The sequence below is a fragment of the Apodemus sylvaticus genome, chromosome 5 (genome assembly GCF_947179515.1).
Source record: "Apodemus sylvaticus chromosome 5, mApoSyl1.1, whole genome shotgun sequence".
Lineage (NCBI taxonomy): Eukaryota > Metazoa > Chordata > Mammalia > Rodentia > Muridae > Apodemus > Apodemus sylvaticus.
The window spans coordinates 18457705-18479895 of record NC_067476.1 but is presented as its reverse complement, the minus strand read 5'-3'; the positions used below and the strand labels follow the sequence as shown (position 1 = coordinate 18479895).

At 39.5% G+C, this 22191-nt stretch overlaps 1 protein-coding gene across 5 annotated transcripts in view; it reads left to right on the top strand.

The window, feature by feature from the left end:
• Nucleotides 1–22191, top strand: part of Scai (suppressor of cancer cell invasion) — a 110515-nt gene that overhangs the window by 76004 nt on the left and 12320 nt on the right. For 4 of the 5 annotated variants that reach the window (XR_007977818.1, XM_052182431.1, XM_052182430.1 and 1 more), the window contains 8 exons: nt 2655–2751; nt 4393–4491; nt 4627–4779; nt 8485–8586; nt 8929–9030; nt 9875–9953; nt 12351–12450; nt 16016–16097. Coding sequence is in view for 3 of the 5 variants with exons in the window: in XM_052182431.1 (XP_052038391.1) it covers nt 2655–2751; nt 4393–4491; nt 4627–4779; nt 8485–8586; nt 8929–9030; nt 9875–9953; nt 12351–12450; nt 16016–16097 (814 nt within the window). In the remaining 2 variants the exon portion in view is untranslated. Of the gene's footprint in view, nt 1–2654; nt 2752–4392; nt 4492–4626; nt 4780–8484; nt 8587–8928; nt 9031–9874; nt 9954–12350; nt 12451–16015; nt 16098–16236; nt 16363–22191 lie in introns of all 5 variants that reach the window. The other variant, XR_007977820.1, reaches the window with a different exon arrangement.

Here is a 22191-nt window from a genome sequence, read left to right as displayed (position 1 = left end):
CCAGTCTGTCCCCAAACTCACAGAGGTCCACCTGCTTCTCCCTCCAATTGCTGGAATTAAAGGCCCAACAAAGTTTGTCAAAACTTCTTTAGAATACAAGATAGAGGGTTGTTAGTCTTGCTAGTCTCATTACCCATACTGTCAGTACAGTTCTCCCAAGTCCAAGAGAAACCAACTAACACAGAAAGTACAGACGACAAAATGGAGACAGTAAACATGAAACCAGAGACAAGACAGAAAAGACAAAACATATGAAGACAAGGCAAATGGAACATGAAGCCAGACCCTAGACAGGAGAATATTCAAGTTCCATCAAATTCCCCCATGTCCCAGGTCAAGATCTCTACAGACCAGACTCTGACTTACCAGGGAGGCCTCTGTAGATGTCTATGGCTCTTGTCATCACGGTAGTACACTCTGATAGTCCGAGTCTGTGAAACTGAAAGTGCACCTTGGAACTTCTCAAGTAGTACACCTCCTGAGGTGAGGCCCCTCAGCCCCAGAGTCCCAGAGTAAATGTCCAACTTTAGAATTTGGGTGAATAGTCTGAATCTCACTGGGGTCTCTAAAAAGTGTAACTCCTACTGGTTGATAATAAGACCACTTCCCCATTTTGAACCAGATTGAGGCAAGGTTGATAGATTTGGGGGGAATGTGAGTACCAAGAGCAGGCCAGATACTTGCTCCTGAGTCAAGCTAAAGAGAGCAGCCCAAGGCCATTTCTTGCCCTCTCTTTAAGGAGTAAAATCGCAAGTAGTTGCAAAACAGGGTTACAGAAAAGAGAAGTTGAGACAATAAGGAAATACAGAAAAATCTCAAAAAAGAAAAACAGAACAACAACAACAACAAAAAACAAACAAACAAACAAACAAACAAAAAAAAACTACCTTGTGATTGGGGAGGGGTAGGGAGGATCAAAGAGTCAGGGTGATCTAAAACACTGTCAGGGCCGGGCTCCAGGAAATGTATTCTTAACAATGCAGCATAGTGGCTCCTCTTTCAAAATAGTTAGGTACTTTTCTCATCAATGCATAGTGAGACCTGTCCAGTGAACCTTAAGACCTGCCTCCAAGAACCTGCCTCCTTATGCCTTCCAAAACCACTACTAGCTGTGGACCAAGCATTCAAAATGGGAGCTTATGGGGACATGACAGATTCAAATCAGAGTAGGACTCAAATGGCATCTTCCCCGCCCCCAGTTATTTATTCCACTGTTTTGTATATTTACTTAACTAGTCTGTGTTACTGTTCCCTTTGTAAGGTCTCTTAACTGCTGTACCATCTCTCCAGTCCCCATCACAACATTGTTTTTTTTTTTTTTATGCACTTAAATTCTCAGCAGATGCTTGTTGAATGAGTGAGTGAATGAGTGAATTAATATAGAATGATAATCAGTGTGTAACAAATATTGAAAAGGCTATCTGGTTTTGATTTTTTGAGACAGTCTCAATGTATCCCAGGCTGCCCTTGAACTCAGTACTTGAACCCCTTATCCTTCTGCCTATTCCTCCTGAGTTATGGAATTATAGGCATGTGCTACCCCTGCCAAACAAAGGCTGTATGGTTTTATGTGTGACATTTTTATCACTGTTCTAATAATGGTGACGTTTTAAAGATCATTTAAAATTAGAAAAAGTCAGAACAGCATGGAATGCATCGGACCCCCAAGATCTAAGCACAAAATGAGATTTATTTACTCCAGAGGGACAAAGGGCCAGAAGTAAGAAAAGAACTCAGGAGATAGATAGAGAATGTGGAAAAAAGAGGAAGAGAACCAGGGAGAGGGGTCCAGGGTATTTCTCCTGGCGGGGGAGGAATGACTGCCTCTGGATAGAGAGGAGCCAATCATGGCCTCTCTTGACCACTGAAAAACCTGACCAAGCCCACTCAGTCAACAGGTTCTCCAGCACAGGAGTGAGGAATAAAGAGAGACAATTAGACAACGCTGTTGCATGACCCCAGCCAGTTATGAAGCTGAGGCAAGTTTATTTTTTCCCAATCCACTTTTATACCATTTTAATTACATGCAAGTAATTGGGCAGAGAGTACAGTAAACACTAACAGTCAAGGAACAAGGAAGGCAATAAGCAAAGTAGTAAACAAAAAGGCAATAAACAAAGACAGTTGTTTCCAAGGGCTTGTCAGAATGATCAAAATACCTGAGCCCACTTCCTTGTCCAAGCCCAAAATCAGATTCTTGCCTGAAGCCTACTTCTTTTGTTCCTCCCTAAAATTAAGATGCTGCTTGAACTTACTTCCTTGTTCTAGCCTAAAATTAGATTCCTGCCGGAGCTTATTTCCTTATCCTTGGCCAACGTCAGATTCCTGCTAAGTGGCCCCCCAAAGGCTCTCTCTCCACAGAAGCCCCATGTTAGGATGAGGTGTTTCATTTTGATTGGGTGTGAGCGAAAGGGAGCTTTTGATAGCTGGACCTTAGTAGTCATCCTCAGAGGAGGACATGGCCACATAAGGGAATACATCTTGGTGCCTAGCTTTAGGAATGTGATCTAAGGGTTTTTAGCCAGGCAGAGGGAGTGGGGAAGAAGGGCAAGGCCTGCTAGCGCCATGTTGGCCCTGCTTGAGCTGGTTACAGTAGCTACACAGCATGTTTTCCATTTTAATATCATAACTGAGTTCTTTTTTGTCCACTGCAGGCCTGAGTTGGTTGTTAAGAAACTCCGATACTATGCAAGATTTATAGTAGTTTGTCTTCTTCTTAACAAAATGGACGTTGTGAAAGATCTGGTAAAGGTAAATAGTGTTCTGTTCTGTTCTGTTGTTTTGTTTGAAGTAGGGTCTTGTTATATAACCCAGGCTGATCTTAGATTTGTAATCCCCATGAATCAGTCTCTCCTATGCTGAGATTATAAATGTACTTTAAAATGAGTGTAGCCCAGCCAGGCGGTGGTGTCGCACACCTCTAATCTGGGAGGCAAAGGCAGGCAGATTTCTGAGTTCGAGGCCAGCCTGGTCTACAGAGTGAGTTCCAGGACAGCCAGGGCTATACAGAGAAACCCTATCTTGAGAAAACCAAATCCAACCCCCTCCCCCAAAAAAACAAAAATAAAAACAAAAAAACTGTAAAGCGGGCAGTGGTGGTGCAGGCCTGTAATCCCAGCACTGTGGGAGGCAGAGGCAGGCGGATTTCTGAGTTCGAGGCCAGCTTGGTCTACAGAGTGAGTTCCAGGACAGCCAGGACTAAACAGAGAAACCCTGCCTCGAAAAAACCAAATTCCAAAAAACAAAACAAAACAAAACAAAAAACTGTAGCCCAACCAGACATGACACTACATGCTTTTAATCCCAGTACTTGGGAGGCAGAGACAGATGGATCTCTGACCCAGGCTATCTGTAAACTCTTGCCTCAATCTTGAGTACTTACTGATAAGAACCATCTTTCCTAGCCTGATGGTATACTTTTTGATACATTTGACTCAGCTATGTCCTAATTTTCACAAGCCCATTGGAAGGAAAGATATATTCTGCTTTGATCTTCTAGCCTCAGCTACTAATTAGACTATTTCCAAAACAATATAAAGGAAGAAAGTGGTTTTTATGAGTTTGTTTCTCAGGCAGTTCTGTTAATAAGTTCATTGCTGATAAAACACCAAGTAGGGAATAGACCTTTGTAAGGTTTTTATTTTATGTGTATCATTCTAATTTTTTTTTAAGCAAATCTGTGGTTTTCAATCTTTTTTTCTGTTATAATTTGAATTGGATATTGATACTGATCAAACAATTCTATTACTTTCTGTCAGGAAAATTACAATGCAGTTGTTTTTTATAAAGATTATAATTTTTTTTACATTCATTTACTTATTTTTGTGTGTGTGTGGAAGAGAGAGATTCATGCACAGGTGTCAGGATCAGAAGGTAACATGTAGGAATTGATTCTCTCCTTTTACTATTTGGGTTTCATAGATTGAACTTAGGTTGTTCAATAATATTTATCGCTGATATTGAAGTCAGGCTAGGTAGTAGATACATTTACCTACTGAGCCACCTTGTTAGCCTTTTATGAGTGTTATTAATAGCCCCCTTTCTTTGTGGCATTTCTTTTTTTTTTTTTTCCAGAAGATCTGTTCATGTTGATAAACATTTTTTTTATTGTTATTTTTTTATTCGATATAATTTATTTACATTTCAAATGATTTCCCCTTTTCTAGCCCCCCCACTCCCCGAAAGTCCCGTAAGCCCCCTTCTCTTCCCCTGTCCTCCCTCCCACCCCTTCCCACTTCCCCGTTCTGGTTTTGCCAAATACTGTTTCACTAAGTCTTTCCAGAACCAGGGACCACTCCTGCTTTCTTCTTGTATCTCATTTGATGTGTGGATTATGTTTTGGGTATTCCAGTTTTCTAGGTTAATAACTCTTTGTGGCATTTCTAATACCAGGAATTGTCTGATGAAATTGAAGATTATACTCATCGATTTAATACTGAAGATCAAGTCGAGTGGAACCTGGTACTTCAAGAGGTAGCTGCATTCATTGAGGTAATTTCTTGAGAGAAAGCTTGTCAGGGTCATAGGCAAATGACTATGCTGTGTGTTTATGGTATGTGTGTGACTTTTAAGAAGAATCGGAAGCGATATTCTGTGTCACCATTAATGTACTTCTTTTTTCTTCAGGCAGACCCTGTGATGGTATTGAATGATGATAACACCATTGTTATCACATCCAATCGCCTCGCTGAGACAGGAGCCCCCTTGCTGGAGCAAGGCATGATTGTAGGACAGTTGTCTCTGGCTGATGCACTCATTATTGGTAATTGTAATAATCAGGTAAAGAACTGTAAAACATTTATACTTAAAATTTACTTTAAAAAGTTTGTTTTGGGGCCTGGAGAGATGGCTCAGTGGTTAAAAGCACTGACTGCTTTTCCAGAAGTCCTGAGTTTAATTCCCAGTAACCACATGGTGGCTCACAATCTGTAATGAGATCTGATGTCCTCATCTGGTGTGTCTGAAGACAGCGGCAGTATACTAACATACATTTTTAAAAAGTTTGTTTTAAGCCGGGAGGTGGTGGCACACGCCTGTAATCCCAGCACTCTGGGAGGCAGAGGCAGGTGGATTTCTGAGTTCGAGGCCAGCCTAGTCTACAGAGTGAGTTCCAGGACAGCCAGGGCTACACAGAGAAACCCTGTCTCGGGGGGGGGGGGGGGGGGGGGGGGGGGGGGGGGGAAACAAATCCAAAAAACCAAAAAAAAAAAAAAAAGCTTGTTTTGATCATCCATAGATTTTTTTTCCCCTTGTAGAGTTCCTTACATCTGTGAAGAATGGTCAGATCAATTATACCATGTTCGTATATATCTATAATTTTTTAGAAACAATTTTTAATGATATGGAAAGATGCTTATTAGTGTATTAATTTGCCACTGAGCTAAATCTATATCCCTGAAGTAGTCAGTATTTATGAATTATCAATCATGTCTCCAGGGTGTGTGTTTGTATAGCAAAAAAGACCAAGTGTCTTTACTAAACAAGCTTTCTGTTTACCTATAAAAGCAATTAACAAAAGAACTACTTAGGTAATATCACTTCAACAGATGTAGCAAAAGAGGGATTATTTTTCTGATATTTGGTGTCAAACGATTTAAGCTAGTCTGAGAGATGATGGGATGTTTTTCTGACAAAGTGCTATGGTTAAGAACTACAGTAAACTCCAGGCAGTAGTGGTACATACCTTTAATCCCAGGACTCAGGAGACAGAGGCAGGTGGATCTCTGTGGGTTTGAGGCCAGCCTGGTCTACAGAGTGAGTCCCAGGATAGCTAGGGCTATACAGGAAACCCTGAATTGGAAAACAACAAAACTAGAGGAGGAAGTTGTCCAGAGTAAGCCTGCCTAGGAAGTAACAATCGTACTGCTGTGTGCAGGCTGGGGGCCCAGGAGGACAGGGCGCCTGCAGGGGCCGGGGAGAGAGCAAGAGCACAAGAACAAGTCAGGAAGATGATTTCCCAAGTGCACAGGAAACCAGCACAGGGTGGAGCAGGGAGGGCTGCATTTTGAGAAGGTCATTTTTTATAAATTTTTAAATTATTTTTTATTTTTTAGTTGTCACACAAAGTAATAGGCTTCATTATGACACTTGCATATATACGTGTTCAGTATCTCACTATGTAGTTCTGCCTATCCTGGACCTCACTTTGTAGACCAGGCTAGCCTTGAACTCACTGAGATCTGCCTACATCTGCCTCCCAAGTGTTGCCACCACACCCAGAAATACCCTGTTTTTAAAAACAAACCAACCAAAACTAGGAAACTCACAAACAGAACAATAATAATCTGAAATTCCAATGTCTGTAGCGCTTATTCCTTAGACTTCAAAAAGAGCCAGGTGCTATGCCTATAATCACAGCCCTCAGAAGGCAGAAGTAGGTATGGAGGCCACCCTGGGCTGCATGTAAGACCCTTTCCAAACAACCGGAAGAGGAATGCATGAAGCTACTGCATTGGTTCTGTCCTGTGGCACATGCTCAATTACCTCCTCTGTGACAGTGAAAGGGCAATTAGCCAGGGATGTATCCTTGCTCTGATCTAGAAGAACTTGTTTCATTCTGTTGTGTAGAGATAATGGGTGGTGGAAATCATACTTTTGGAAATGTGTTGAAATGTTAAATATGTTCAGAAATACCTGATTTGTTTTAATATATTTTTTTTCTGTGAAATTTTTATATGAGGAAATTTTAAGTTTTGCTGATTTGCTAAGAGGCATACTAAATGGGATTCTGGTAGCTCGGTGGTAGAGCACATGCATGAGCCATGGACCTGACCCCTAACAATGTATTATGTATGTTTGAATGAGGTGTGTTTTCATCTTGATTTTTGAGACAAGGTCTCTATGTAGCCCTAGCCATCCTGGAACTCTTTGTAGATCAAGCTGACTTCAAACTCGAAGAGACCCACCTGCCTTTGCCTCCCAAATGTTGGGATTAAAGATGAAAGCCACCATGCCCAGTCTGAGGTACAGTTTTGAAACTCCAGGAAATAAAATTTCTGAACAACTCCCATATCTAAAAGCATTTTATAAATCTCTGTTTTATTCTGTCATCACATGTTCCTAGGTCTTCTATAAAAGTATTATTGAAAATAGAGAAGGATGCACTCTTAAATACTGTGTAGTGCCAGAATACTGAGGAGATGAATGAATCCAGGAGAAGTATGAATCCAGACATAGCTCAGTTTAAGCAAATGTTACCATGACTTGTAGCGCAGTGCTTTTGTAACTTCTGTTGCTTTTTAAGAACTACTTGAGGAAATTAATGCATTATGATGAAGAAGCCTAAGCATTGTTAGTCACAAAGTGGCTAGTGAGCATAGGAGTGTCACTGCACAATTCTTTTGCCACATTTGCCTCTTAAAAGTTTTGTAATTAAATATTAAAGAATAAAATAAGGGTTGTCTCTGGGCATGGTGGCTCAGGCCTTTAATCCTAGCACTTGGAAAGTAGAGGCAAGAAGATCTCTTGAGTTCAAGGCCATTGTGGTCTATATAGCAATTTTCTGTCAGCTAAAGATACATGATAAGAACCTGTCTCAAACAAACAAAAGAACCAACCCACCTATAGACAAAGAACTAGAGGCAACTAAGGAAAGCTGACAGTGGGAGAGATAGTCTTCCTCAGGAATATACCCTCTAATTGGTTATCCTGTACCAAGGGCTCAGCTGGGAAGTCACATACATATAAGTAACACTAAAATGGGCTGGGTAGGTTATATTTATATATTTAAGTACATACACATATACTCACACATACATCCCAGTAACAAAGAAAAAGAGGCTATGATTTCAAGATGGAGCAAGGCAGGTAGTACATGGTAAGGACTGGAGGGAGGGAAGGAAAGGGGGATGTAACTTCTATTTTAAAAATGAATGTTTGCTGGGCTAGAGAGATGGCTCAGTGGTTAAGAGCACTGACTGCTCTTCCAGAGGTCCTGAGTTCAACTCCCAGCAACCACATGGTGACTCACAACCATCTGTAATGGAATCTGATGCCCTCTTCTAGTATGTCTGAAGAGTGCCACAGTGTACTCATAAAAATAAGTATTTAAAAAAAAAAGAACCTAGAAAATATAAAAAATGAATGTTTGCCCCTTGTTCTAGAAAGACTCAATGAAGCAGTATTCAGCAAAACCAGAACGGGGAAGTGGGAAGGGGTGGGTGGGAGAACAGGGGGAGAGAAGGGGGCTTACGGGACTTTTTGGGAGTAGGGGAGCTAGGAAAGGGGAAATCATTTGAAATGTAAATAAAAAATATACCGAATAAAAAAAATTTAAAAAAAAAAAGAAATGTATAAAAAAAAAAAATGAATGTTTGTTGTGGCTCACAACCATCCATAACAAGATCTGACCGCTACAGTGTACTCATATATAATAAATAAATAAATCTTTCTAAAAAATGAATATTTGTGTATATGTGTGTGTATATATATATATATATGAAGTTCTGCTTATTCCATAAATGACTAAGTATGTTTTTCTTTCAGGTCAAATTCAGTGAGTTAACTGTTGACATGTTCCGGATGTTGCAAGCCTTGGAGAGGGAGCCAATGAATTTAGCTTCCCAAATGAATAAGCCAGGAATACAGGTGATTATTGCCTGACTGGTAATTCTTACCACTTCTGCTTCTCTCAGGGGCACCGGAGTTAATAAAGGATTCTCTCAGTCCAGCCATCTGGGCCGCACACCTGTAAGGTACACTAGACAACCAAACCGTACAAATATTGAAAGCTAGAGGCCTGCCTGAGCTATATTATGGGATCCTGTGACAAAACAAAAAGAACTCTCTTGATAAGACAGTTGATAAGCACAGACACAGATGCTGAATAAAATTAGGATATCTGACAGAAAGGATAAAAGTTGTGGATACCCAACTGTCACATACCACTTATATGTCATTTTATTTGTCACTTTTGGCATGTTACCTTAGGAGCCAGCTGACAAGCCCACCAGACGAGAAAACCCCCACAAGTATCTACTCTACAAACCGACCTTCAGCCAGCTGTATACATTCTTAGCAGCATCTTTTAAGGTTTGTATGACCTCTTCTATAGTAGGAAAAGTGTGCTCAGGGTCGACTCGATCACTTTTCAGATGCCTGACTTAAAGTGATTAGTAATATATGAACATATACTAGTGCTATTCCAGTAATCCTTCTGACCCTTGCAGTTTGAGGAATTGTAGCTGCTTATGATATGAATAATTTGTATTTAACATCAGTCAGAGACTGTTGGTTAATTATTCTCTCCTTTCTAGATTTGTATTGCTAAATAACTTTGGGCTTAACACTCAATGCAGAACTGAAAAACAAGAACAGGATGTGTAGCATTCATGTGCTCAGGCAGCCCTGTGAGAGACATTGTGACTCTGACAGAAGGCTGCGGTAAATGCCTGTCAGCCTGGCTTTGGACAGCAGTTAGAGGACCTCTTGGGCAGCACAATAGGGAGTTGAAGGACAGCCTGGGTGTGTAAGTACACAGCAAGGTTGAGGCCAGTGTGAGCTTTATGTAGCCTCAAGAGAAAAACAGATAAAGATGATGGGAATTAGGTGGCATCTTCCCCTGGTGTAAAGAGGAAGGCATGGAAGGGAGTTTGCCTTCTACATCACCAATGGAGATCTTTCTCCATTTTATATTTCCAGAGAACGTTCTCTAACAAATGGGGAAGTTGCAAGTAGAAAATGTGTTCACAGCTTTGGGGACAGTTAATGTAGTGTAGATTAGAGTGAATCTGCCATATGGCTTTAAGTTGGAACAAGTGGAAACATCAGTGTGTTAAAAGACATCATTTTCCCCACAGCCTTAAATTGAGCTGAACATAAAATAAAACTGTTGTTTTTCCTGTCTGGTTGTGTGTGTGGTTTTCTTTCATTTCAGGAGCTGCCTGCCAATAGTGTGCTTCTGATTTACCTGTCCGCCACTGGTGTTTTCCCCACAGGTCGTTCTGATGGTGAAGGTACAATAAAGGAATGCTCCCACTGTGAGCAGGGCTTGAATTCTCTGTTTTCTACAAGACAATGGCCCACAGCCCAGAAACCACCTCAAGCTTTCTAAAAAAAAAAAAAAGTTTTCAAATTTAAAACCTGGTCTTGATTGTTTAGTGACAGTGCTAGAGAGAACCTGGTTAATTCTCTCTGCTCATCTATTATTCCTGGAAGCCCAAAAATCTTGATATAATACTTATGTCTAATGCATACTTCACTATCAAATTTGTCAAATGTATCCTTTGTAGATTTATACATATGCAATTTGGTGTTTGCCACTGCAAAAGATTACAGAATCTGCCAGCCTATTTATTTGACATCATTGAATCACTGTAAGCTTTCAATCCATTTGGGGATCTGGTCAGAGGCAGCATTATGGCTAAAAGTCTTTGTAGAAATCAGTGTACTTTTGTAACTATGAAAGTTCAAGTCCTTGTTACAATTTTATTTTCAATTCTTTTTATTTTGTTACTATAGATTCAGTCTATGCAATATTGGGATGCTGCTTCAGAGTAAAACCTTAAACTATCAGAATATACAAGCCCAGAAATTGTTCAGACTAGATGAGCAACTCAGATGTAAATGAAGGACTTAAGTCTTTGGAGAAAAATAGTTTAACATTTTCAACACTTTCCTCCTCATTTGTCTGTGGCAATTGGCATTCCTTTATAAAATGCATGACCTATCATCTTCCTTGCATGACCTACAAAGTAGTAAAATGTTACAGTTAAAACAAAGCAAATCACTATAGTCTTTACATTGCAGTGATCTTTTTAAAGGTCTGTAATCCAACTGTGACCTGATGGGGTGGGGTATAGTGGAGCACTTACAGGAATGTACGAGGGAGGGCCAAGACAGCAACATGAGGAACTGCCTTAGCTCTTATTTAAATGTTAGTGACTTTACTTATATTTAAGTATTTCTTGTCTGAAAAACATGTTGATGATGATGATGATGATGTTACTATACTGGGTCTTCACATTAGACTTTTGGCTTTTTATTTTCCTTTTTGTAATTAATATAGTTAATAAACTGAATGGTCTTTTCTCAGAGATTATCTGAACATCCCACAATCACTGTTCAACTTAGACAAGAGTTAGCTAACTCTTATAACCAATTGGGAAAAAATAACATCTAAATCAGAATTTTAGAAGTTTACATAATAGTAGAATAATGAATTTATATGCTGGAATTTGGCAGAATATTTCATAAAAATTAAGTTTTCTTAATTAGAATTTTCAAGTTAATTCTAATTTTTCTTCAGATTTTTCACTTAATTAATTTAAAATTATCTTTACTGGATCGGGTATTTTAGTGCATCCCTATAGTGCCAGCACTCAGAATGCTGAAGCAGGAGGTTCATTTAAACCTAGGAACTCAGGACCAGCCTGAGCAACATGATAAGACCATTATATAGCATATACTAAATATGTATGTTTAAATAGAGAAATTTCAGTTTGCAGTTAATCAGCTTTCTTTATAAAGTACTTTTATTAAATCAGAGATTGAAATTTTATTTGCAATGTAAACATTAGTTTAGTTTAGTTTAACTTTGTATTGATTCTTTGTGAATTCCACATCATGTACCCCAGTCCCACTCATTTCCCCGTCCTCCATATCTGCCCTCTACCCTTGCAATCTCTCCCCTAAAACAAAACAAAACATCTTGCCCTGGAAGCTGTGGTGTGTCACAGTGTGTGACACAGTGTACCCCTCGTCCGTGCAGCGTCACTGTAAATGTTCTTGCAGTGAGTCATTGGTCTGCATTGAGGCCTCTGCTTCTGGCTATGCCATCGATCCTGGGTCCACACCATGACTACTCTCAGATATACTGTAAATGTTATTTTAAGCATCCCAAGTCTCCATCCCTTTTTACCACCCAAATTAATGGGATGCTATAGATTATTGATTTTGTTGTTGTTGATGGAGGTTTTGTCTGTTTGTTTGTTTTGTATTTTTTGTTTGGTGGAATTTTTTGAGATAGAATCTTTCTGTGTAACCCTGGCTCTCCTGAAGTTCACTATGTAGACCAGGCTGACCTCTAACTCACAGAAATCCACCTGCCTCTGCCTCCTGAGTGCTGGAATTAAAGGCATGTGCCACCACGCCTGACTGCAGGTTCTTATTTTGTTTCTCAATATATTATATTTGAAAAGCTAGTAAATAATTTAGTGGATTTTTAAAACATTGAAGAAGGCAGTGTGCTAAAAATCATGTAATTATTGCATTGTAGTAAAAGGTTAAATTTAAAGATAAATGCTTTGTGATTGTATCAAAGGGAGATTCACAGATACTCTTGAACCTGAGCATCACTATCACTTGGTGTTGCCCCCAGTTGAATCCTAGGTTTCTTCCCTTTGTTCTTTTAGGTCCTTATGACTTTGGAGGTGTACTTACTAATAGTAACCGGGACATTATCAACGGAGATGCGATTCACAAACGAAATCAGTCTCACAAGGAGATGCACTGGTATGTATTCTAATGTTTTTTTTATTCTAGAGATCAAAATTCTCTTAAAATATTAAAGAGAAATGGGAACTTGATTTGATACTACACAGGTTCCCTCAGACTACTGTTGATAGCATTTATTTGTGTTCTTGTATGAAAGCTTGTTCTTTGTCTAGCACAGAGCAATCTTTAGAATTCCTCTAGTTGAAAGACAAAAAAACTGCTTTTAATTAGCAGTGGGCTTATCTAAGAATACTTTATATTAAATTGCAACTTTCCATACTGAAAAGCAGAGAAGGGAGATTAGGCCTCTGTATGTTTCAAATTATTCATGTTGTAGTTAAGGTTCCCAAGCCAAATGTGGTACTGTTACTCACCTTAGTTTTAAATTATAAATATAATACATTTAAATTATTTATATAATATATATAATACATGCACAGTATCACTAATCATCTGAGACATGCAAATTAAAACCATGAGAAGTTACTACTTACCATCTGTTAGGGTGATTGTTGCAAAACACAAGTATTGTTGAGGCTGAGCAGAGAGTCCTTAAAAACTTTGGGGAGAATATAATTTGATTGGTACAATTATTAAGGAAAACAGTACGGGTTTTCATCCAAAGGTTAAAAATAAGGTCCAGCCAGATGGCTCAGCCCTCAGGTGATTGTGCTTGCCACCAAGATGGATGACCTGAGTTCAATCTCATAAACCTACAGTGTAGAAGGAGAACTAAATCTCCACAAGTTGTTCTCTGGCCAGATGTAAGCAGGTTTAAAATATGACAAGTATAATGGCATATGCCTGTGAAGAGGTGTGTGGGTAGGTGGGTGGGTGGTTGCATGAGTGCATGCATGCAAGTTTGAAATAAGCCAAGTATAATGGCGTATGCCTGTAATCCTAGCAATTAGAAGTACAAGACAGTCTGGGCTTCATAGCAAAGTCATTCCTGTCTCCAAATGAGTAAACAGATGATTAAATTAATGCATAATTATATTTAAAATATATAGCTAGGAGATAGCTCAGCAGCTAAAGCCCTTGCCAGACAAACAAGAACATATGTGCTGGCCTGAAACAGAGGAAAGGAGATTTCCTGTAATAAGCTAGTTTACCAAACAATACATCTGAGCAAGCTCTGAGTTTGACTCAAAGAGTAAAGTAAAAAAATGACTTTAGAAGATTCCAGATATTAATCTCAGGCCTTCACTCGTGCCCTACACACACACACACACACACACACACACACACACACACACACGCTGCAAAGAAGAAACAGACTGTAAACACTAACCCTGTTTCTTTGTCTGTAGAGGAAATGAATTTGTTAAGTCTCTTAGTATACTATCTCAACAAGATATCTGTACCCCATCTTTATTACAGCATTACTCACAAAAGTCAAGATTTAGAAATGACTTATCAGAAAAGTGAGTGTTGGGCTTAAAAGATAGTTCTTGCTGCTCTTCTAGATCTGAGTTCAGTTCCTAGCACCTGTGTTTAGCAGCACAACTACTTGTAACTCCATCTCCAGGATCCAACACCTTCTTCTGGACTCCTGGGGAATTGCACACATGTACTCTCACACACATACATACACAACATAAATATATACAGGTGGCACATACCTTTAATTCCAGCAGCAGAGGTGGAGGCAGAGGCAGGTACATCTCTGTGAGTTCTAGGCCAGCCTGGTCTACATAGTTCTAGGACAGCCAAGGCTATGTAGAAAAACCTGTCTCAAAAGAACCACCAACAACAAAACAAAACAATACCAACAACAAAAAACTAAGCAAAAGAAGAAAAAATTGGGGCTAACGAGATATCTCAAGAGTTAAGAGCACATGCTAATTTTAGAAAGGTCCAGTGCTGGACAGTTTCCAGCCTCTTTAACACCAGCTCAAGGGGGACCTAATAATGCCTTCAGCCTCTGTGGACCAACCTCAGTTAGCACTTACATGCACAGACACGCATACTCATAATTTTTAAAAGTATTTTTTAAAAGGAAGATTATTTAGGCATAAAGAAAAGTAAATATTGCCATATATAGAAATGTGGATAAATATTATATAGTTTCACTTACATGTAGAATTTTAAAATGTCTAGCTCAGAGGAGAGATCATTGTTAGAGACTAGGGACTGCAGATAGGGTGGTCATCAAAACACAGAGGGCTGGACAACTACCTGCCTCTCCAGAGGATCTAACACCCTCTTCTGGCATCCATGGGCACCTGTACTCATGTGCTCATACCCCTAAACATAAAATCCACAATTAAATCATAAAATTATAGAAACTATTGGCTATAACTTTTGTATCTATTCTCTTGAGCAATAGAACTTACACAATGAATCTCTGTATGGGGAGAATTTATTAGACTGGCTTGCAAGCTGTGGCCCAGCTAGTCCAATTATGGCTGTCTGGCAATTGAAAGTCTAAAAAATGAGTAGTGATTCAGTCCACAAGGCTGGATGTCTCAGTTGGTCTTCAATATACGCCAGAATAGCAAAGAAATGGGCTCTAATGCCAGGAAGGAATGAACTTCCTAGCAAGAAAAAGAAAGTTGCTAGAAGAAAGCTTCCTTTTTCTATGCCCTTATGTAGGCTCCCAGCAGATGTAACCCAGATTAAAGGTGGAACTTCCCACCTCAAAGAGATTAGAAGTGAGACCTTCCACTTCAGGTTATTTAATTAAGAAAAGAATCCATCACCGGGTGGTGGTGCCGGTGCATGCCTTTAATCCCAGCACTTGGGAGGCAGAGGCAGGTGGATTTCTGAGTTCGAGGCCAGCCTGGTCTACAGAGTGAGTTCCAGGACAGCCAGGGCTACACAGAAAAACCCTGTCTCCAAAAAAAACCACAAAAAAAAAAAAAAGACCTTCCACTTCAATTATTTAATTAAGAAAAGAATCCATCACCGGGTGGGTCCTATCACACAGAGCAGCCATCCATAATTCCAGTTTCAAGGGATCTGATTACGTCTTCTGATGTCTAAGAATACCAGGAATGCATATACATATGTGCAGGCAAAACATTCATATATGTAAAGTAAATAAATCTTTAAAAATGATAGAAAAATGTCTTTAAACTATTTGATGCATTTTAAGAGCCATTGACATATGGATAGGGTTATATTAGTCTATCTTAACTTCAAACCACATTCTCGGAAAGAGCTTTGAAATCATACAGAGCAGCTGGGTGTGTGTGAAACCTCCTGAGGTTTTCATGCCATGTTAGTCATGTTTACATATGGGTCCTTTTTAGCTGAGGGGTTGGTTCACTTGTCACACTGATGTTGCCCACACTGCTCTTGAATTCCACGACTCAAGTTGTTGCCCTCTTTCAGTGTCCTGCATGCTGCAGCTGTAGGTAACACACCACTACACAATTTATTTTGATAGTCTTGAATAACGATTGTCTTTGAACATTTTTTCAGGTACAATCAACATGTCCCAGTAAATACACATCTGTCTCTGTGTGTTTGCTTCTTAACTTTTCTTTTTCCTGTAATGCTGCATTGGGAAAGCCAAACTTTAGAATACTGTTCTGAGCCTTGACTATACAGTTCCACAATTCCTCACTGTTTTCTACAGCCTTCATCCTGGAGATCTCTATCCATTCACAAGGAAGCCCCTGTTCATCATCGTGGACTCCTCCAATAGCATTGCCTACAAGGTGAGTCCCTGGAGCTGCCGTGCACTCCAGCTTTGTAGCAGTGACCCAGGCTCCCCCACTCTATCATATGCCCTTTTATTTTGCTTTGTTTTGCTTCTTTAATTTTACAGTTTGTATTTAGTGTTTCTTTTCTTTTGAGGTTGTGCATGCTAGTCAGGATCTGATGCTATGAATAGAAACAAGAAGAAACGCATGAATGGACTCTCAGTGGAAAATAATAAATCCTCCTGCAGGAAAAAAAATTTCAAGATTTTCAAGATCTCTGGTGGGAGGTTTATTTTTGTTACATAACCCAGACTGTTTTTCTTTACAGAACTAGAGATAATATGGGTGGCTTATTTTCTAGTTTTTAAACATTTTTCCTTTCTGCACACTTAATTTAATGTACACCTGGTTAAAATGAAACTCCATCTCATGTTACATAGTAATAATCTTGAATACTAACAATTTTACATATGCTTTGTTTTTCCACAATTGAGCCTGAATGTGGTCTAACCTGGAAGTACTTTTGCAATCTTTTGCTTTTGAAACAAACCCTCAATGACCCTAAAAGCACCAGCAGCAAAATACTGTGACATCGTCAGAACTCAAGCAGTGATAATTTATAGTAAAGTAACACAGGCTTATATTAGGGGAAAGGATGTCCTCACTGGACTGGATGTTTCTTTCTGCTCCTAAAAGCTTCTTATATGGGTTTCAACATGAATGGAAAAAGCAAGCATTACTCAATTTATTCTAGAATGGCAGGGGAATGGCTGAGTAGCCAAAAATGGTGACCCCCGCCCCACATGTATGTTTGTCATTTTCTCCTCGTGTTTACTTTCATTTTAAAAATAAAACCTAGCCAAGTGTGATGGTGCACACCTTTAATCCCAGTACTCAGGAGACAATGGCCAGAAGATCTCTGTGAGTTCAAGGCCAGCCTGGTCTGCAAAGTAAATTCCAGAACAGCCAGGACTGTTACACAGAGAAACCCTGTCTTAAAAATATCAAAGGAAGGAAGGAGGGAGGGAGGGAGGGAGGAAGAGAGAGAGAGAGAAAGAGAGGGAGAGGAAGCCTGAATTCTAAGAGCATTCACATAGAGAAATCCTTGTCTTGAAAAACAAATAAAAAAGAATATATTATGTGAGGAAAAAATATATTTTCAATAAAAGGAAAAAAACTGTCATAGCAGCCCCTGAACAATGAGCTCCCTGTGTGCTGGGATGGGTGTTCTGCTATTTCACAGCCACCTTGGTAAGCCTGCTGGAATCATTCATGTTGTCCATGAACCCCACCTTCTCCCTTTGTTTATTGAGTTTTGACTATACTTAACTACTAAAAAGAGAGAAGAAAGAGACAAAAGAGAGAAAAACCACAAAGTCTGGTGGCTGGGAGGTGGTTGTGGATCTGGATGAGCTGAGTGGGATGAATATGATAAAATATATTAAGATTCTCAAAGAATTAATAAAGATGCTTCCTAAAAGTAGCAAAAGTAAAGTTTGCCCTTTGGTGTCAAGTTGAGGAAAGGGATGGGAGGGATGGAGGGAGGAAGCCTGGGAAAGGCTAGAGGGAGGAAGGGATTGGGGAGGAGACTGATTTTATTTTAATTAAAAATGCACTTTAAAAAAGAAAAACAAATTAATGAAACAGCATCTAAACCACCTATTTTTTATAATTTTTAGCATGTTTCTTGCTACCCATTTTGTTAAGTTCAGTGTTAAAATTTTTTAATTTTAGGAAACTTAATCTGTATTCTTTCTTAAAGTATGTCTGTGTGTATATATGTTGGATGTAAGAGGGAGTGGGAAGGCCTAAAAGGAAAGACAGAACAGGATTGGTGAGAGTTCAGGGCTTTGTGGGTATAGAGTGAGCCCCCCCTCAAACTAAAAAATCTAGACAAGAAGGTCCAGCATATAAATACATGAATTACATATACAGAAATGTTCTTTAAGAGTTGTACAGGAAACAGAAAAATCATAAAATAGGTCAAGAAAATGACCACTAAGTTCAAAATACACCCAGATCAGGGCCCTGTCTTTTTTCTTTGATATAGATACATCTAGAGAAATGGATATGTGTGTGCATATAATAAACATATATGCCCATGCAATAGATATATATAATTGCCTTTTTCTCATGTTTGAAATGTCTTCTCAGACCTTTGGGAACATAAGTGATTATTTTACTTGTGTGTATGCTGTTTCAGTGTGTGTATTTGTGTGTGTACTGGCTAGTTTCGTGTGTCAACTTGACACAGGCTGGAGTTATCACAGAGAAAGGAGTTTCAGTTGGATAAGTGCCTCCATGAGATCCAACTGTGGGGCATTTTCTCAATTAGTGATCAAGGGGGGAGGGCCCCTTGTGGGTGGTGCCACCCTGGGCTGGTATTCTTGGGTTCTATAAGAGAGCAGTCTGAGCAAGCCAGTAAGAAACATCCCTCCATGGCTTCTGCATCAGCTCCTGCTTCCTGACCTGCTTGAGTTCCAGTCCTGACTTCCTTTAGTGATGAACTGCAACGTGGAAGTGGAAGCTCAATAAACCCTCAATAAACCCTTCCTCCCCAACTTGCTTCTTGGTCATGATGTTTGTGCAGGAATAGAAACTCTGGCTAAGACTGTGTGTGTGTGTGTGTGTGTGTGTGTGTGTGTGTGTGTGTGTGTGTGTGTGTGTGTGTGTGTTGTTAACCAGTGCCTCACATCATGCTAGGTAAATGCTTTACCTAGCTACTCTTCAGCCACAGAAATCCATCTTATATTCTCTGCTTTCTTCTGTTCCTAGTTGTCTCTGTTTCTTTTTGCCTCTTTTATATGAAACTTAATTCAGAGTATCATAATCCTCACTAACCCTCTGGGTGATTTAGAATGGAGCCAAGAAACTGGGTGAGTGGATAGGACTTGTCATAACTGAGATGGATCATGTAGTTGGGTGGTAAACTCTATGTCACATCTTTGGGTTTTCCTTTATGCTTATATCATATTTATCAGATAAAACTCATTCTTTCTAGAATTCCAAGCTCTAACTATCAGCATATGTATGTTTTCTTCAATGTGTACACTGTGGCTACTTACATACAAGTATCTTTGCCTCACATTTAAGATTCTTAATAAATACATGTTGAATGGTGAAGTGACAATACTATATCTTTCTTCATATGGAATCTTTATACTAAAGATTAAATGTCCTGTGTAACTCTTCTTTCTTATTCCAAATTCCTGTTTATTCCACTCTTTTGTTTTTTTGTTTTTGTTTGTTTGTTTGGTGTGTGTGTGTGTGTGTGTGTGTGTGTGTGTGTGTTGAGACAAGGTTTCTCTGTGTAGCCCTGGATGTCCTGGAATTTATTCCATTCTTGAAAGAAAAGGGACTTTGCATGTTAGTATGAGCTTCCTGGCAGAAGAAGGAAGTGACTGATATATCAATTTCTATGTGACAGCTACAACCCATAGTTTGCCTAACATGTTCCCTAACATGGATGTGCTGATTGGCTTTCTCAGTGGTAATGTGGCATTAGCTGGAAAACTTAAAGGAAAAAAAAAGTTCCCAATAACTTCAACAAATTCTTTTTAGTTCTACTTTCTTACCTTTGGTGAAAAAGATGATTCATTGTGAACACTGAAAATTTTAAGTGCTGGGTCTCTGCCAGTGCAAATGATTTACATGGCTGTCAAAACCAGGTTATCACAAAACAGCCTGACACTAATGTGTTTCATGTGTGCAAATTGCTTTACTCTGGTATGACTTTTTAACCACATAGTTATAACTGCCAGCACCCCTCAAATTCCAGAATTCTATATTTTTTCTCTTTTAAAATTATTTCTCTTAGCTTCTAGTAATCTGGAGTTAATCTGTGATGAGTAAATATTTGGTTGAACATGTCAAGGTCTGTTAGATGATTTGAATTGGTTAGGAGTTTTCATTCATGGTGTGAAAGTTCTCAGCCATTATCTCTTTACTTACTGACTCTTGAGCCTCCCTCTCGTCTTTTTCTGGGACACACACACAAGCTTATTATCCTTAAAATTGAAAGATCTTCATAGGGCCTTCAGTTACAGGAGGTTTGTGTTTGCTTATATGAAACATCTAGAAGAACCACCATCTTAGGACCCTTTGAGGAGTATTACATGCATAGTAGATACCTGGGCTGAAGATTTATAGGAGACCTAACATGCAGGAACTAATTTAGGAGAACAGTGTGACTTAAACTCAGTACTGGCACATATTACCCTACTGCTCTGTGGACACTAATAGGAGAACCTGTGAGTGTTGATTTTACTTCATTCCTTTCTTTTTTGGGTTTGTTTGTTTGTTTGTTTGTTTGTTTGGATTTGGTTTTTTCAAGACAGGGTTTCTCTGTATAGCCCTGGTTGTCCTTGAACTCACTCTATAGACCAGGCTGGCCTCAAACTCAGAAATCCGCCTGCCCCTGCCTCCCAGAGTGCTGGGATTAAAGGCGTGCACCACCACTGCCCGACTACTTCATTCCTAATTTAATGGAGTAGTCCTATAGAATTCTTCTCTAATGCAGGTACATATGAATCCTTGCATCTCTGCCCTTTTCTAGGCATAGCATTCAAAACCTAAATTCAGCTTACTAGTTTGCCTTAAGCTAGTCAAGATCAGGCCTTCACTTATTTTCTTAGTGTCTTCTAGTGGCTTTTCTTCATATCTCTAACTGTCTTTGGAGTGTCCTGGGGTCTATCTTGTCATCTTAGTTTGCAGCTGACCCCTTATGCTCATACTTAGTTTCATGACTTCATTATTGTTTTCCTACTGGCTTCTTCCAAGTGTGATACCTCCAGGTCAGACCTCTGCATCTCCATTTATAATATTATATCTACCTATGTATATGTAATATTATATCTATCTGTGTATCCAGTTGAAAATTCTTCAAGCAATTTTAAAGTAACAGAAACAATCATACCAAAGACCATTCTAGACCACCTCCACCTCTAGACTCCCATCTTGGTTGGTGCCTGCATTGCTTTGTATACTTGTTCCAGCTGAACAAGTCTTGCCTTCATTCTTGATGTTAGTCTCCTTCCCTCTTATGTCATGAAACCTTATAAGATCTAATTAAATGTTCAAAATCTCATGGACTCCGCTATCACCCCTCCAGCCCGTGCTACTGTTTCCGCTCAGCCGGGTTACTTCTGTAGCTTCCCAGCAAGACGTACCTGCTCTTCCTTCCGTACTTCTGCACGTGCCTATGTGCCAGGGGTTCCTTCTCTGGTCAGACTCTCCCATGACTCCTGGCTCACTCAGGACAGGTCACACAGGCATCTTTGACCTTTCTTGCCAGTCTCTTCAGCTATACTGATTGCCTTGATAAATTTTAATATCCAGGCAATCTTCTGCTCTGGCTCTTCACGTTCTCTTCTTTCTATCTTAAAGGCATTTCCAAAAAGACCTCCTATTTTTCAGGTGTTTGAACAAATGAAATCACTTAAGTTCTCGCTAATTGCCACATTTCAGATCACATGCCTTCTTCACCTATGACGTTATTATTCTTCATAACCATAATAGTTAATATTTGTATTACGACAACTGGTACTATGTATTCTCCTAAATGTTTGGTGTACTCATGCACATTTAATTCTCACACAGCTCATTGGTCCCTTTCTTTTGAGTACTGAGTTTGAATGTGGAGTCTCACACATTCTAGGCAAGCCTCTGTCACTGAGCTTCATCCCTGGCCCTCTCTTTCTGTCCTACTTGGAGACTGAGGTGTCTCACTTAAGCTGCTTAGGCTGGCTTTGAACTTACTCTATTGCTCACGCCAGTCTTGACTTGTAAGTAGTCACAGTCCTTCCTAAATAACTACAGGACTGTACCTAAAGGCCCTCTATTGCCACTTCTATTATCCTCATTTGACTTAGAAAAAAACCAAGGCACAGAAAGTTTAAGCATGTTATAAATATTTTATTTTTATGTTATGGGTATGAATATTTTGTCCATATGCATGTCTGTACATCACCTGCATATAGTGCCATGGCGGCCAGAAGAGGGTGCCAGAATCCATGGAACCTGACTTAAAGACAGTAGCAAGCCACTGTGTAGGTGCTAGGAACTGAACCCAGGTCTTCTGTGAGGAAAGCCAGTACTGTTGACCATTGAA